Genomic DNA, 12,666 nt, shown 5'->3' with positions numbered 1-12,666 from the left:
TCAATTAAATGCTTAAAGTTCCTCTAGATTTCCTCTTTTTCATCTGCCTTTCCTCTTCCTCTTGCTCTAATTTTGCTAGCATACTTCTGTATGTAAATATCGTACCCCCCGCCAGACTTCTTCCTATATCACCTCCTTTCCCTCTTACTCCAGGATCTCAATTTAAAGATGAGGCTGATTGTAGTGCTTAAAGATGCATGAGAGTGACTACTTTAATGCGATAGAGGCTAATTGCAGATTTCTATTTTCCTCTGTGTTCCTGTGGAAGGATGCCGCATTCCTACTCGTGTATGAGTGTGTGGTAGGGTGCCATAAGTAATAGCTGAGCGTTCTCTAATACACTGCAGAGAATGGCTAATGCTCACTGTCCATAGGTAGCACTTCAGTGAGAGGTGTAAGAAAAGACTGCAATTGAAAAAGAGCAGAGAGCCGCCCACTAGCCATTCATATATAGTGTGTCTGAACAATAAGTCTAGCCATCTGTTATTAAGTAAAGACTTTGTGTTGTTCATAGTCTCTTGTCAGAATCTGATTGGTTTGTATTTTCTTTGCCCACAGAAGATCTATGACGGAGATTGTGTGTTACTCCGCCCCTTCTCTGACGGGAATCGGGCCGGTTCAGATCAGCGTGAGTGTGGATCGCGCCCAGGTCCGAGGGAGCCTGACTTTTGATTATATAGACGACCCCACTGTTCAACGCGTTGAACCGGAATGGAGCATTGCCAGGTAACAGTACATATATGATGCATTGTTTTAGTATTGGATTATTCAAATCAGATAGTGTGGCCTTCAAACACTGTTAGCAAACAATTTAGTCTTTTTGAGGCTGATGATTCTAAGACCATTTGAATGGATTTCAGACACATTCCTGAAAGAAATTGATCTGATTTACTGAATGCAGTTCTACATGTTTGTTCAAGGCCTTGTGTTGCTTTGTTATTTGGGGAAATGAATAAATGGCTGACTTGCATCCAGATAGATCCTTTCATCTTTTTCATAGTATTTACACCATGACAGGGTGATCATGAAGATAGTTTTATGAAAGTAAAGCTTTAAGTCACATCTGAGATCTAAAAATATGCTGCTGCTGCTGATGTCCCAAAATCTTTGCACAGTCTGTCGTTGCAGAGTACATCTTATGTCTGAACTTAATTTTAAAAAACAGCCTTAAAGGAGAACTCCGGGCAATTTTTAAGTTAATCTTGATCGTTAGACCTTTGTGAGTACTGACTATAGAAAAAAAAACGAACCGGATTGGTGCTTGCTACGCGGAGCTGCGACCGCGAATGCCCAGAGCTCCCACCCAGCTAAAACGGCAGCTATGGGGGCATCGACATAAAGAGCGTTTTTGAGCCTCTTAACAGACACAAAATGCAATTAAAATGTCTGTCCAACATGAACAGGGACCCTACATGTGAACAAGATGCGTTTAGCAATTTAGCCATTGTTTCAACTCACCTAAATAGTCTTTTAGACGGCAAGCTGTAGTCTCGCGCTGCAGTCCCGTGCTGTAGCCGGAAAAGGTAAACAATGTCCAGGTGGGAGGAGCGTTGATCATGTGCAACGAATTCGTACATGGAATGGCATTTTTCTTCAAACGGCCCCGCTGTGTTGAGTGTGTGTAGTCATCCTTGTCAAAGTGTTCACTGCAAATGCGGTAATCTTTAGCGCGTAGTACTTCTACGGGAGTTTGCACATCAAGTTGAAATACAACTAGCCACAAACTGCAGAATCTCGAGGTCATGGAAAGGAAGACGATGAAAATTTAAGCTCTTATATTTTCGCATTCTGTTGTCACAATTCGGAAAGGCACAAACACGAACCATTTCTTCTTCACTTGTAAGCAACTCTGATCATAACTCGTCGCACATGATCAACGCTCCTCCCACCTGGACATTGTTTACCTTTTCCGGCTACAGCACGGGACTGCAAACCGAGACTACAGCTTGCCGTCTAAAAGACTATTTAGGTGAGTTGAAACAATGGCTAAGTTGCTAAACGCATCTTGTTCACATGTAGGGTCCCTGTTCATGTTGGACAGACATTTTAATTGCATTTTGTGTCTGTTAAGAGGCTCAAAAATGCTCTTTATGTCGATGCCCCCATAGCTGCCGTTTTAGCTGGGTGGGAGCTCTGGGCATTCGCGGTCGCAGCTCCGCGTAGCAAGCACCAATCCGGTTCGTTTTTTTTCTATAGTCAGTACTCACAAAGGTTTAACGATCAAGATTAACTTAAAAAATGCCCGGAGTTCTCCTTTAATACAGTGGGGTCCAAAAGTCAGTTGATATTTTCTTATTTAAATTAAATTAAATTAAATTAAATGGGAACTATATTATTAGCATAACAATTGAGTGAAAAGTTCAACTCAAAAATGTACAAATGTTTCTAAATGTCTTGATGTAACTGACAGGTTGCCAGGAGTTAGTCACATGATCTTATTTTATTTGAATTGTTTTTTAGATACAAGTTTTTCAATAACTTTTCTTTGTGTTTAAAATGCTCAAAGTTTGCAAAAACTTTTTTTATTTCAAGAATTAAATTACATTTTAAATCCCAGATTTTTAATGTGATCTCATACCCCACTATAAGTGTATATATAATATATACATTATATATACATATACATACTTTTCTAAAACATATAAATAAGGTGAAAGAGAGAGTGAAAAGCTCAGATTTGCTTTTACAACATGCTATAATGTTGTTCAGGCAATGTGTGTGGTTATTATGACTATATCTTAAAGTTCATCCAATAGTATGAATATACTGTCATCATTTACTCACCGTCATGTCGTTCCAAACCTATGACTTTCTTTAATCCGCGGAACATAAAATATATTTTGAATAATGTTGGGAACCAAACATGACCCCACTAACTTCCATTGTATGGACAAAAGAAACACTGAGGCATTTCTCGAAATATGAGAATTCTTATTTTTTGGGTGAACTATCCCTTTAAGTGATTTTTGAGTATTCACTGTACACAACTGGACTGATTATACAGAGCCTCAATATATTCATACCAAAGTGCTGCACATGATTATGTACAGTAGCACAAAAGAGACAGAAATAGAATATGCTGAGAATAACTACATAAGTGATGCTGAGATATAGCTTCTCTACAAGCTGGAGTTAGAAATGCAGAAAAAAATGCCTCTGTCTCACAAGACCCAACTCACAAATACAAAAGCATATAGAATCATGCCTACAAATAGGAACATTGTATTGCTCTATAAACCAAAACTGTCCTCCTTTACTCACCCTCATGTCGTTCTAAACATGTATGACTTTATCTTCTTCTGTGCTACACAATAGATATTTACACAGAAGATATTTTGAAGAATGTTGAGCACCAAACAAAATTGGAGCCCAATGACTTCCATTGTATGTACAAAAAAAGAGGGTTTTTTTTATGTCGTTTTATGTCGGGTTTTTTTTTTTTTACAAAATATACCCTGTGTTCCACAGAATACAGTAAAGTAAGTCATACAGGTTTGGAACAACAAATGTGTGTAAATAATTACATCATTTTAATCTCTGGTGAACTATGCCTTTAACAGAGTTATGAATGCGTTTAGCATAGCTCCGATCTTTTGGTCCGGCGGTAGAATTTGATGAGAAATGTTTGGGCTCATACTTAGATCTCTGACTGTTGCTGTCTCTCTCATTTGATCCTATTGCTGTATAGGAGAAACAATTGAGATATTGAATGGAGTGTCCCATGCCGTGGCGTCAGTAGATTCACAATGCTGTCGCTGTTGTACTAGTGCGTTGCCCACACTGAACAGAACAGCGTACGAGCGGCTCCTGGCTAATAAAGTGCTCAAGAGTAAACAACTGAAACACCTAGAGCAAGAGCTCCTCACCCATTCCACTCCCAGATGCTCAGTTCTTTTGTTGTGCTTTATCAAGCTGTGGACATTCCCAGAATGCTAAGCAGGATCACCGCTGCTTCTGTTCTTTTAGTGTTTTCAAAGGCACGTCTAGTATGTTTGATTAAATCTGCAGAAGCCAGTTAAAAGCATCTTTAATCAGAACCTTCTCAAAAGCTTATTATCTTCTAAGCACCACATTACAAAGAAACAAGTTTTTACTCAAATGAAACGTCAAAGTTTTCACCCCATTCACGATCACGACTTCTTGTATGTTTTTCAGCGGACACACGCCTCTGGTGGTGACCGGGACGAACTTGGATGTCATACAGGAGCCAAGGATTCGGATCAAGTATGGCGGGCGGGAATCCGTAAATGTGAGTAGCTTCGTTTGCGTTATCGGTGGTTCGTCAATTATCCACCCTCACTTTTTAAATGACCTTAGTTACCTGAGCTCAGGAGCTTGTGGGAGAATGGCTCTCTCTTGTGAGGTGATATCTCACTAGGGCCGACACGATGAAACCGAATCGTATCAGTTCGACCTCCGAGAGGCGTAACCTTGGGAAGTGGGATGCTTTGTCTGCAGGTTTGAGTTAATTATCGGTGACTTTCAGTGGAGAGAGGATCACACAATCTGCACACTGCCTTTTTTGTGATGCATTATACTAATTTCTGTCTTTTCTGTTGACCCACGGAGGCGAGATCTGTCGTGTCTCACTGCCATAGCTTCAGAAATCTCATATATCTCCTACCCACAAGCCTCTGCGTGACCTCTTTTTCAAGCTGTGTATCTGTAATTTCGACTAAGTACCCTGCTGAATTATTCAGTCTGTGCAAAGTGGTCCGGATGAGGCATTTAATTTGAGCATTTTACTCTGCTCATACTACCTTTGTCGAACTGGATTTTGTTGGCCATTATTTGTAGAGTCGTGCATAACATCATCCAATGCAGTATTGGTGGATAGTTGCCTGTTTAAAAGGGTTGTATTGGTTAATGGGTTTCAAAGAAAGATAAACTCCAAACCCATTGGCTTGGTCAGCAAAAAGATATCCCAGAAATAATAAGGCCCAGGGGCTAAGGAGTTGGTACAAATTCAATTTGCTCTCCACTGCAGGGGGTCCAAGTTTAATTAACATAATAGGATTTTTCAACCTGGTCAGAAATGAGGATGGGATAGCCAGTGGCGTCTCATAATTATCTTCTTGTATATCTTTAAAAAAAAAAATAAGTATGATAATACAATTAAGTATACAGTACTGTATGATAGATCATCAATTATATATATATATATATATATATATATATATATATATATATATATGTATATATATATATATATATATGTATTTTGGTGGCAAAAAAAGATGTGTGTTAGGACACAATGTTGGTCTTCTTTTTACCATTTGCATGTCTTTGAGCAATGTAATTATTATGTAAAACGCGTCTTTTCAAGTGTGGAAGTGTTCACAACAGCACTAATCACACATTATCTCTTACTTCACTGAGGTGAAAGCAAAACTGCTATAGCCATCCTTCCAACAGCATAACTGCACTTCAGTCTCCAGCTGTACAGATGTACCCGTGTGCGGGTAGTTCTCCTGAAAGTCACTTTTAGTAAAAGAGACACGACTTCGCAATGAGGAGTGACAGAAGCTTGCGTTCCTCCACGCTTCACAGAGCCCAGAGCTCTTAGAGTTCTTAAAGGGACTCCTGAAATATGTTGTGTGGGCGCTGTCTGATGTGTCAGGTGCTAGTACTGTCTTTTTCTTTCTTACTCTTTACAACAGAGCAAGAAAAAGAGGGATAGACAGAGAAAGGTTGGCTTCCTTCTTTCAGGCATCATCACCAAAGACCCAACCTGGCTTTGATTCCCTGCATTTGTATTAACCGTTGAGCTTACGATTATGTATTTCTTCATCCCCCTTTTTCCTCTGTATTTTTGGAGAGGGAGATGGGGAACCAAACAGCCGCGGAGTCTGGCAATCAAAGCCGAGCACCCGTCAAGGCAGCTTTCAAACTGTCATCTGCCTCCTCCCCAAATTGCTTCTCTTCCTCCTCTCCTCCCCTCCCGTTACCTGGTGGGGTTCTCAGAAGCAGACAATTGCCTTTGTGCATCCTGCTGTACATGTCACCAACCCGCAATTGAGACATTAATCATTTTCCTGATTATAGCTAAAAGATTAGTTTTTCTACCTTTTTCTTCTCTCGAGGAGAAGTAGAAGAAGAAAAAAAAATAGCTTGACACATGCAGCAGCGAAGAGTTTCGGTAATGAAGTCTGGAGACGGCTTCCTAAAGCGTTGCACTCCACTATCTGAGCCGATCACAAAGGCACTTCGGTTTTTTTCTTCTAAAACGAAGCGATCAGACGCTCCCACCAATCAGTGTCAAAGACCTCCCCAGATACCTCGGATAAGAGCGCGCTTGCAAAAAAACCAACATGAAGAACATAAACTATGGATGATAAAAGCATCTTAGCATTTAACAGAGCCACGGGCGTTTGTCTACAATCGCGCAGATCCTTATAGTTGTTCTAGATTTACCCTAATTTCCATCTATCTCATTTTTTTTATAGTTATATGCGCATGTACTTAAAACAACAAAGGGCATAATTCAGAAATGGTGGGCAGTCATTACCATAAAACTTTTTATTCTCCTGTCAGTTCGCTGTGTCTGGTTCAGAAGATATCTTGCTGTTCATACTGTACATCACTTTTTGAGCAAGAAAGGTTCATGTTTAAAAGATAAAAATTGTGGAATGTAATGGAAGTTGTTTTTGGACTCCACTGACTTTCATTGTATGGACAAAAACAGTTGACGATATCTTTTTTGTGTTCCACGGAGGAAAAGAAACTTCGAAAAGATTCGAACAAATGATGACTGACTTTTCATTTTTGGCTGAACTATCCCTTTAAGGCATTAGTACCCGTTTTCACTGACCCGAGTAACTCGAGACAGATTTTAGTCAGGGAGCACCATCTCTATGCAACTCTTTGTCCCAGAGACAGAGAGATGAGTGGAGAGAGATGTTTGGATTCATTCGTTTAGGCGGGTAGAACTGTGCTTTGCGCTGAGTCATGTGTCAGTTCTTAGAAGAACCTGAAACCAATTATTTCAGTGAGACAGAAAAGGATCCCAATTATTTCCACAGCCAAATACCTGCAGCTACTGCAGCCTGGTCATAGAAGGACAGAAGAGGAACTGGAATGTTATTAGTCTGGTGCAGGCCCTGAAGTACAGCTAAAAACACATTTGCTTTTGACCCACTCAATATCTGCATTTCCTTCTGCTTACAGCAGGTGTTATTTAAAATACAATTAAAACCTGCTAATTAAATCCATCCATGTGGAAAGCTAAATCCCCCCCAGTTTTGGAAAACTGGTAGCTTGATGTGGGCGGAAGTGAAGAAACAAACTGGTACAGCAAGACAAAATGTGACAACAGTGTGTGTCAAGCCAGTTTGAAACAGATGGCTTCCAGAGGCTGTGAAAGGCTCTTCCAGGCTGTGCCAGGCTGGTGGTGCCCACAGCATCTGTCTCTGACATGGCACTGCCACGGAAGGACAGAGAAACACATACACACACACACACACACACACACACACACACACACACACGGTTCAATCGCATTAGACCCTTATCTTGTCCTGCTTAGCTTGGCAGCAACCTTCAGAATGGCTTTCCCATTCAATAACACAAAGGTTGCAAGTTCTGTGTTTAGTATGAGTGGTCCATGAACTGGAGAACTGCTGTCATCACTGGAGTAAGTAATAATTTAGCGCTCTCTTTAATCCTGAGTAACAGAACACTTACTACAGTGACAATATCCCTGAAGCAATCTGGTTTAAGTGTCTTGCTCGAGGGGACATTGATGATAGTTCATGGATCCTGTGGGGCTCAAACCTGCAACCTTCAACCATATCATCCCATATATATATAATGTTTTGGGTCTGTAAGATTTTTAATATTTTGAAAGAAGTCTCGTACACTCACCAAGGCTGCATTTATTTGATTAAAAAATAATATGAAATAATATTAGCATTTAAAATAACTCTCTTCTATTTTCATTTTTTATTCATGTGATGGCAAAGCTGAATTTTCAGCATCATTACTCTAGTCTTCAGTGTCACATGATCCTTCAGAAATCATTCTTATATGCAGATTTGCTGCTCAAGAAACATTTCTTATTATGATCAATGTTGAAAACAGCGCTGCTTAATATTTTTGTGGAAACCCTGATACATTAGTTTCAGGATTCTTTGATTAATAGAAAGTTCAAAGGAAAAACATTTCTTTGAAATGGAAATATTTTACTCCCACTTTTGATCAATAGAATGCATCCTTACTGAATAAAAGTAAGTTAATCTTAATTTAATCTTAATTTATTTTAAGATCTTACTGACCACAAACTTATGAATATATTCCCAATATAAATGTAGCAATTGTTTTTTTTTTAAATATGTTTGTTTTATTTTGTACATATAACACATTTAATATAACATTATTTTTTTATTTAATCAAAAAATCTTTAATAATGTTTATATTAGAAGAAGTGTCTTGTCATTTATCTACATTCAGTGACTCTCGCCTCAGTGAGAATCAGTTTTTCAACAGTTTGGCTAGATCTGCATTTCCAGCGCTCCCTCTCGGTTAGGCTACCTCACGTGTGGGGCTGTGGAGAGTGTAATGGGAATACGGGTTTTGATGACAGTGTGACTTTAGAGTTATTGAATCCCATTTATTTTTAACCAGATCCAGCCCCTCTGAGCTGCAAGATAGCTTCTGTTATCATGTAAACACAATGTGAAGTGCCTACAGAAAGAGACCCGTGCACACGGAGGCGACGTCAAATGTTGTTCAAACCTACACGCTGTTCAGTCAGCTGCCATGAAAGTTGTAATTTTGGAAGCATGTTTTCTAAGTTTTCCTGACTTCAAATAAAGCATAGTAAGTCAGTCCTTATAGATGCTTGATATTTTGCTGTATTTGAGGAAAAACAGAACTAGAAGGTTGCAGGTCAGAGCCCTGGTTCCGAGTTTCAGAAAGATTTTCAATGTAAATACACTTTCAGAGGGACAAACCGTCCACAAATCCTCATGTCCAAAACCAGAGGCTGTATTTCGCAGCTTTTTTTTTTTTTTACTCAGACTGTCAATTAATTCTGAGAATTCAGCCTTTTTTCGTAATAGTTTTTACCTGTAATGGCACTGGCCTAGAGAGCAATAATCACTGACAAGAAAACCATTTCAATCTCAGAATTGACAAATATCACTTATTATACACTTCTCGAGGGCAGAGTGAAGAGGAAGAGCAAAGGAATGAGAAACCAAAAGCTATGGAATGAGATGCACCCTCAATCTCACGAAAATCAAGTTTGTGTGGTCAAAATGAGTTAGTATGGATTGGGGCTCTGGCTGCGAGGAGACGAGATGCGAGGAGGAGGTGTGGTGCTCGCCGGTCCTGCCGTGCTTTGAAGATATTTAGCTCTAATTAAGTTTCTCCCCTGAGAGTCGGAGAGAAGAAAGCAATGAGATGAAAACCTCCCGGCACAGTCAGAGTTTCACAGCAATCAATTTTGTTGTTAGAGCGTCGTTGCTGCTCTCTGCTACTCCGAGGGAACGGCTCAGTGTCTGTGAGTGCGTCCGTCAAGTGTGACTGCTGATGTTTATGCAGTACAGATCACGGTTGTTGCATACTTGAAGTACGAGAGTTCTACAGTTTGCATCATTTCAGCTCAACAATGAAATTACATTGAATCTGAGGCCTCGCGGTTAGCGATACATTGAGCTGAGCTGCTTGTGTTGCTCATGAAATGTCAAACTTCTGACAAAAACGTCCCCCAATCCCCCAAAGAATATTTTGCAGAGCATGATAAATAATGCAAAAAGAAATTACAGAAAATTAAGCCTTTTTAACGACCTTTTTTTGTTGTTGCATTATTTAAATATTTTCATCCAATAAATGACATTTCCCTCCAATTTTTCATTACTTTGTTGTTATTATTATTTGTACTCATTTTTAGATTCTCAGATTCTAATTATTGTTTTACAGTATTTTTTTAAACTTGTTTTTTTTTTTTTTTAAATAATAGCATAAATTAAGGTTAATTAAAAACAAAAATCACTATAATGTACTTTGCTGTTTTAGTAATAATGGGAAAATTGTAAAATAATAATTTCACAATGCAACAAATCCAAATGGTTCTAAAACATGCTGCTTTTCTTTAAGCAAAAATATGACAACTTTGTTTTTCAAGTGACCTGGACATGTAGACTTGGACCGCCAGCTCATTTCTTTCATGAAGCACAAACACTCACATGATGTGGCGAGATTTGATCAAAAGAGTATAATTTACACTTTTAATGTTTTCTCTCTGAGTTTGTTTCTGATTTTTGAATTTAAAAGGTAGTCTTTCCTTTGTTCTCCAGCTCCGTTGTTGTCTAACAAAAGGAAATGCATCTGCGGTCTTTTCAGTTCAGTAAAACACTTGAAAACAGATGGTATCAAAGGGATCTTAATGGGAAAGAACTGAAGTGAGATGAAACAATGAATAACAATTACTCTCAAAAACTGGCGATGAAAATAATGCATATTTCTCTCTGTCTTTCTCTCTCTCTCATTTCCAGGTCTGTAAGATTCTGAACACCACGACTATGAGCTGTTTCGCTCCCTCGCTGACAGCCGAGTACAGACCGGGTTTGGACTCAGTCAAGCACGCAGACGAGTTTGGTTTCATCTTCAATAATGTGCAGGCTCTTCTAGTGTACAACAACACTAACTTCATGTACTACCCCAACCCTTACTTTGAGCCTCTCAGCACCAATGGCATACTTGAACAGAAACCTGGCTCACCTATCATTTTAAAGGTACCACACGCTTGACTCTTTGACCTCAGAGGTAGAAGCGTATGTATGTGTATACTGAAATTATGTGTGTATATACACTTAAATATTCAGTAGTGTAAGCTTTTCAACGTAATTAACCTTTCACATGTGCTGTGTGTGTGTACCAGGGTAAGAATCTGGTTCCCTTGGCCTCTGGAGTGAAGCTTAACTACACCGTTCTGATAGGAGAGACTCCCTGTTCTGTCACCGTATCTGAGTCTCAACTGCTGTGCGAGCCACCTAATCTCACCGGCCAGTACAAAATCATGGTAAATATGCATCTATATGTTGGACACATCCAGCTCAAATCTTCTTCGTTTTTTTGTTTGAAATAGTTTTCAATCCAGATCGAAACCTGAAATCTGATTTCTGTTTTATGGAAACGTGTCTCAGTACCTTTCCCATGTAGTGAATTGCACTATCATTCAAAGGTTTGGAGTCAGTTTTTTTTTTTTTGTAAGAAATTTGTACTTTTAATTCAGTGAAGAAGCATTCAAATTGTTAAAAGAGACAGTAAATACATTTATAATGTTACAAAAGACTTCTATTTCAAAAAAATGCTGTCCTTTTGAACTTTCTATTCATCAAATAATCCAGGATAAAAATGCATCGGTTTCCACATAAAGCAACACAAGTGTTTTCAACATTGATAATAATAAGTGTTTCTTGAGCACCAAATCAGTATATTAGAATGATTACCGAAGGGTCATGTGATACTGAAGCCTGGAGTAATGATGCTGAAAATTCAGCTTGGCCATCACAGGAATAAATTACATTGTAAAAAATACTATATTAAAATAGAAAACCATTATTTTACAGTTTTAACTTTATTTTTGATCAAATAATTGCAGCCTTGGTGAGCATAAGAAAAACATTTGAAATTCAACCCAAATATTTGAAGATAGTAAGTAGTTTTTCCATCTCTCTTTCCATGATGTCAAATTTCTGATCCTTTTTTGTTAAAGAAAACAGTCCGCAATTATGATCAGATTGAAATTGTCAGATTTCTGTGAACAATTCCTGATGTGTTTTAATGTGTTTAACATGCTTAAAAAACCCTTTAGATTTGAGACCTGTGCTGTTAAGGTGGGTGTTAAATGCCCTCATGCTCATTATTTACTATTGTTGTAGCGCTGGTGGAGACGCAGGCCAGACCTTCAGCAATGCCACAGTCTTGTTGCTTTCACCAGGTTCCCTAGGAACAGAAAACCAATTACTGTTAGTGCTGCCCAAAACTTACTCAAAGCAATGTGTATGTTTTTTCTCTATTTTTGTGGGTTGAGTGGGTAAGGTAAATTTGTACACTCTGTGTCTCTGCGTGCGCATCTTTATATGTGTATCTGTGTTTGTTTATTCTTAGCTGATTCTCATGTGTATATACTTGTGTTTGTTCTCTCAGGTGCAGGTCGGTGGTCTGCATGTGTCCCCCGGTTCAGTAAACATTCTTTCTGACAGCCTCCTGACTCTTCCTGCCATTGTCAGCATCGCTGCCGGTGGCGGACTGCTTCTCATCATCGTCATCCTCGTGCTTATTGCCTACAAGCGTAAATCCCGCGAGAACGACCTCACACTCAAGCGACTCCAGATGCAAATGGACAACCTGGAGTCCAGGGTCGCGCTGGAGTGCAAAGAAGGTGAGAAAGACAAAACTTTTGTCTATGTCGCTTTATTGATTATTTGTGTTTATTTGGGAGAAACCGATCTTGTTTCATTATGACCCCAAAACAGGACTGTCATGTCCTGGATAAAACATAATTTAGTGCGCCAGGTAATAATTCGAATTGTTCAAATAGTTTCTGACACTTGTTTATGTTTTTACGGTCTGTTTACACCTGGTATTAAGATGTGTTTTGGTCAATCGGATCACAAGTAGACGTTTACACCTGATGTTTTAATCCGTCTCTTTTGTCCA

The 12,666-nt window shown here is 39.0% G+C and overlaps 1 protein-coding gene across 1 annotated transcript in view; it reads left to right on the top strand.

Annotated features, from left to right (window-relative positions):
• plxna2 (plexin A2) overlaps positions 1-12,666 on the top strand; it is a 225,524-nt gene that overhangs the window by 177,147 nt on the left and 35,711 nt on the right. The window contains exons 16-20 of the mRNA XM_077218389.1: positions 559-726; positions 4,156-4,249; positions 10,497-10,736; positions 10,883-11,023; positions 12,154-12,388. Of these exons, the coding sequence (XP_077074504.1) occupies positions 559-726; positions 4,156-4,249; positions 10,497-10,736; positions 10,883-11,023; positions 12,154-12,388 (878 nt within the window). The remainder of the gene's footprint in view (positions 1-558; positions 727-4,155; positions 4,250-10,496; positions 10,737-10,882; positions 11,024-12,153; positions 12,389-12,666) is intronic.

The sequence above is a fragment of the Siphateles boraxobius genome, unplaced genomic scaffold (genome assembly GCF_051911475.1).
Source record: "Siphateles boraxobius isolate OS27281-9 unplaced genomic scaffold, OSU_SipBor_1 77, whole genome shotgun sequence".
Classification (NCBI taxonomy): domain Eukaryota; kingdom Metazoa; phylum Chordata; class Actinopteri; order Cypriniformes; family Leuciscidae; genus Siphateles; species Siphateles boraxobius.
Note: the sequence above shows the minus strand (reverse complement) of the source record. Positions and strands in the feature narration are given on the sequence as shown.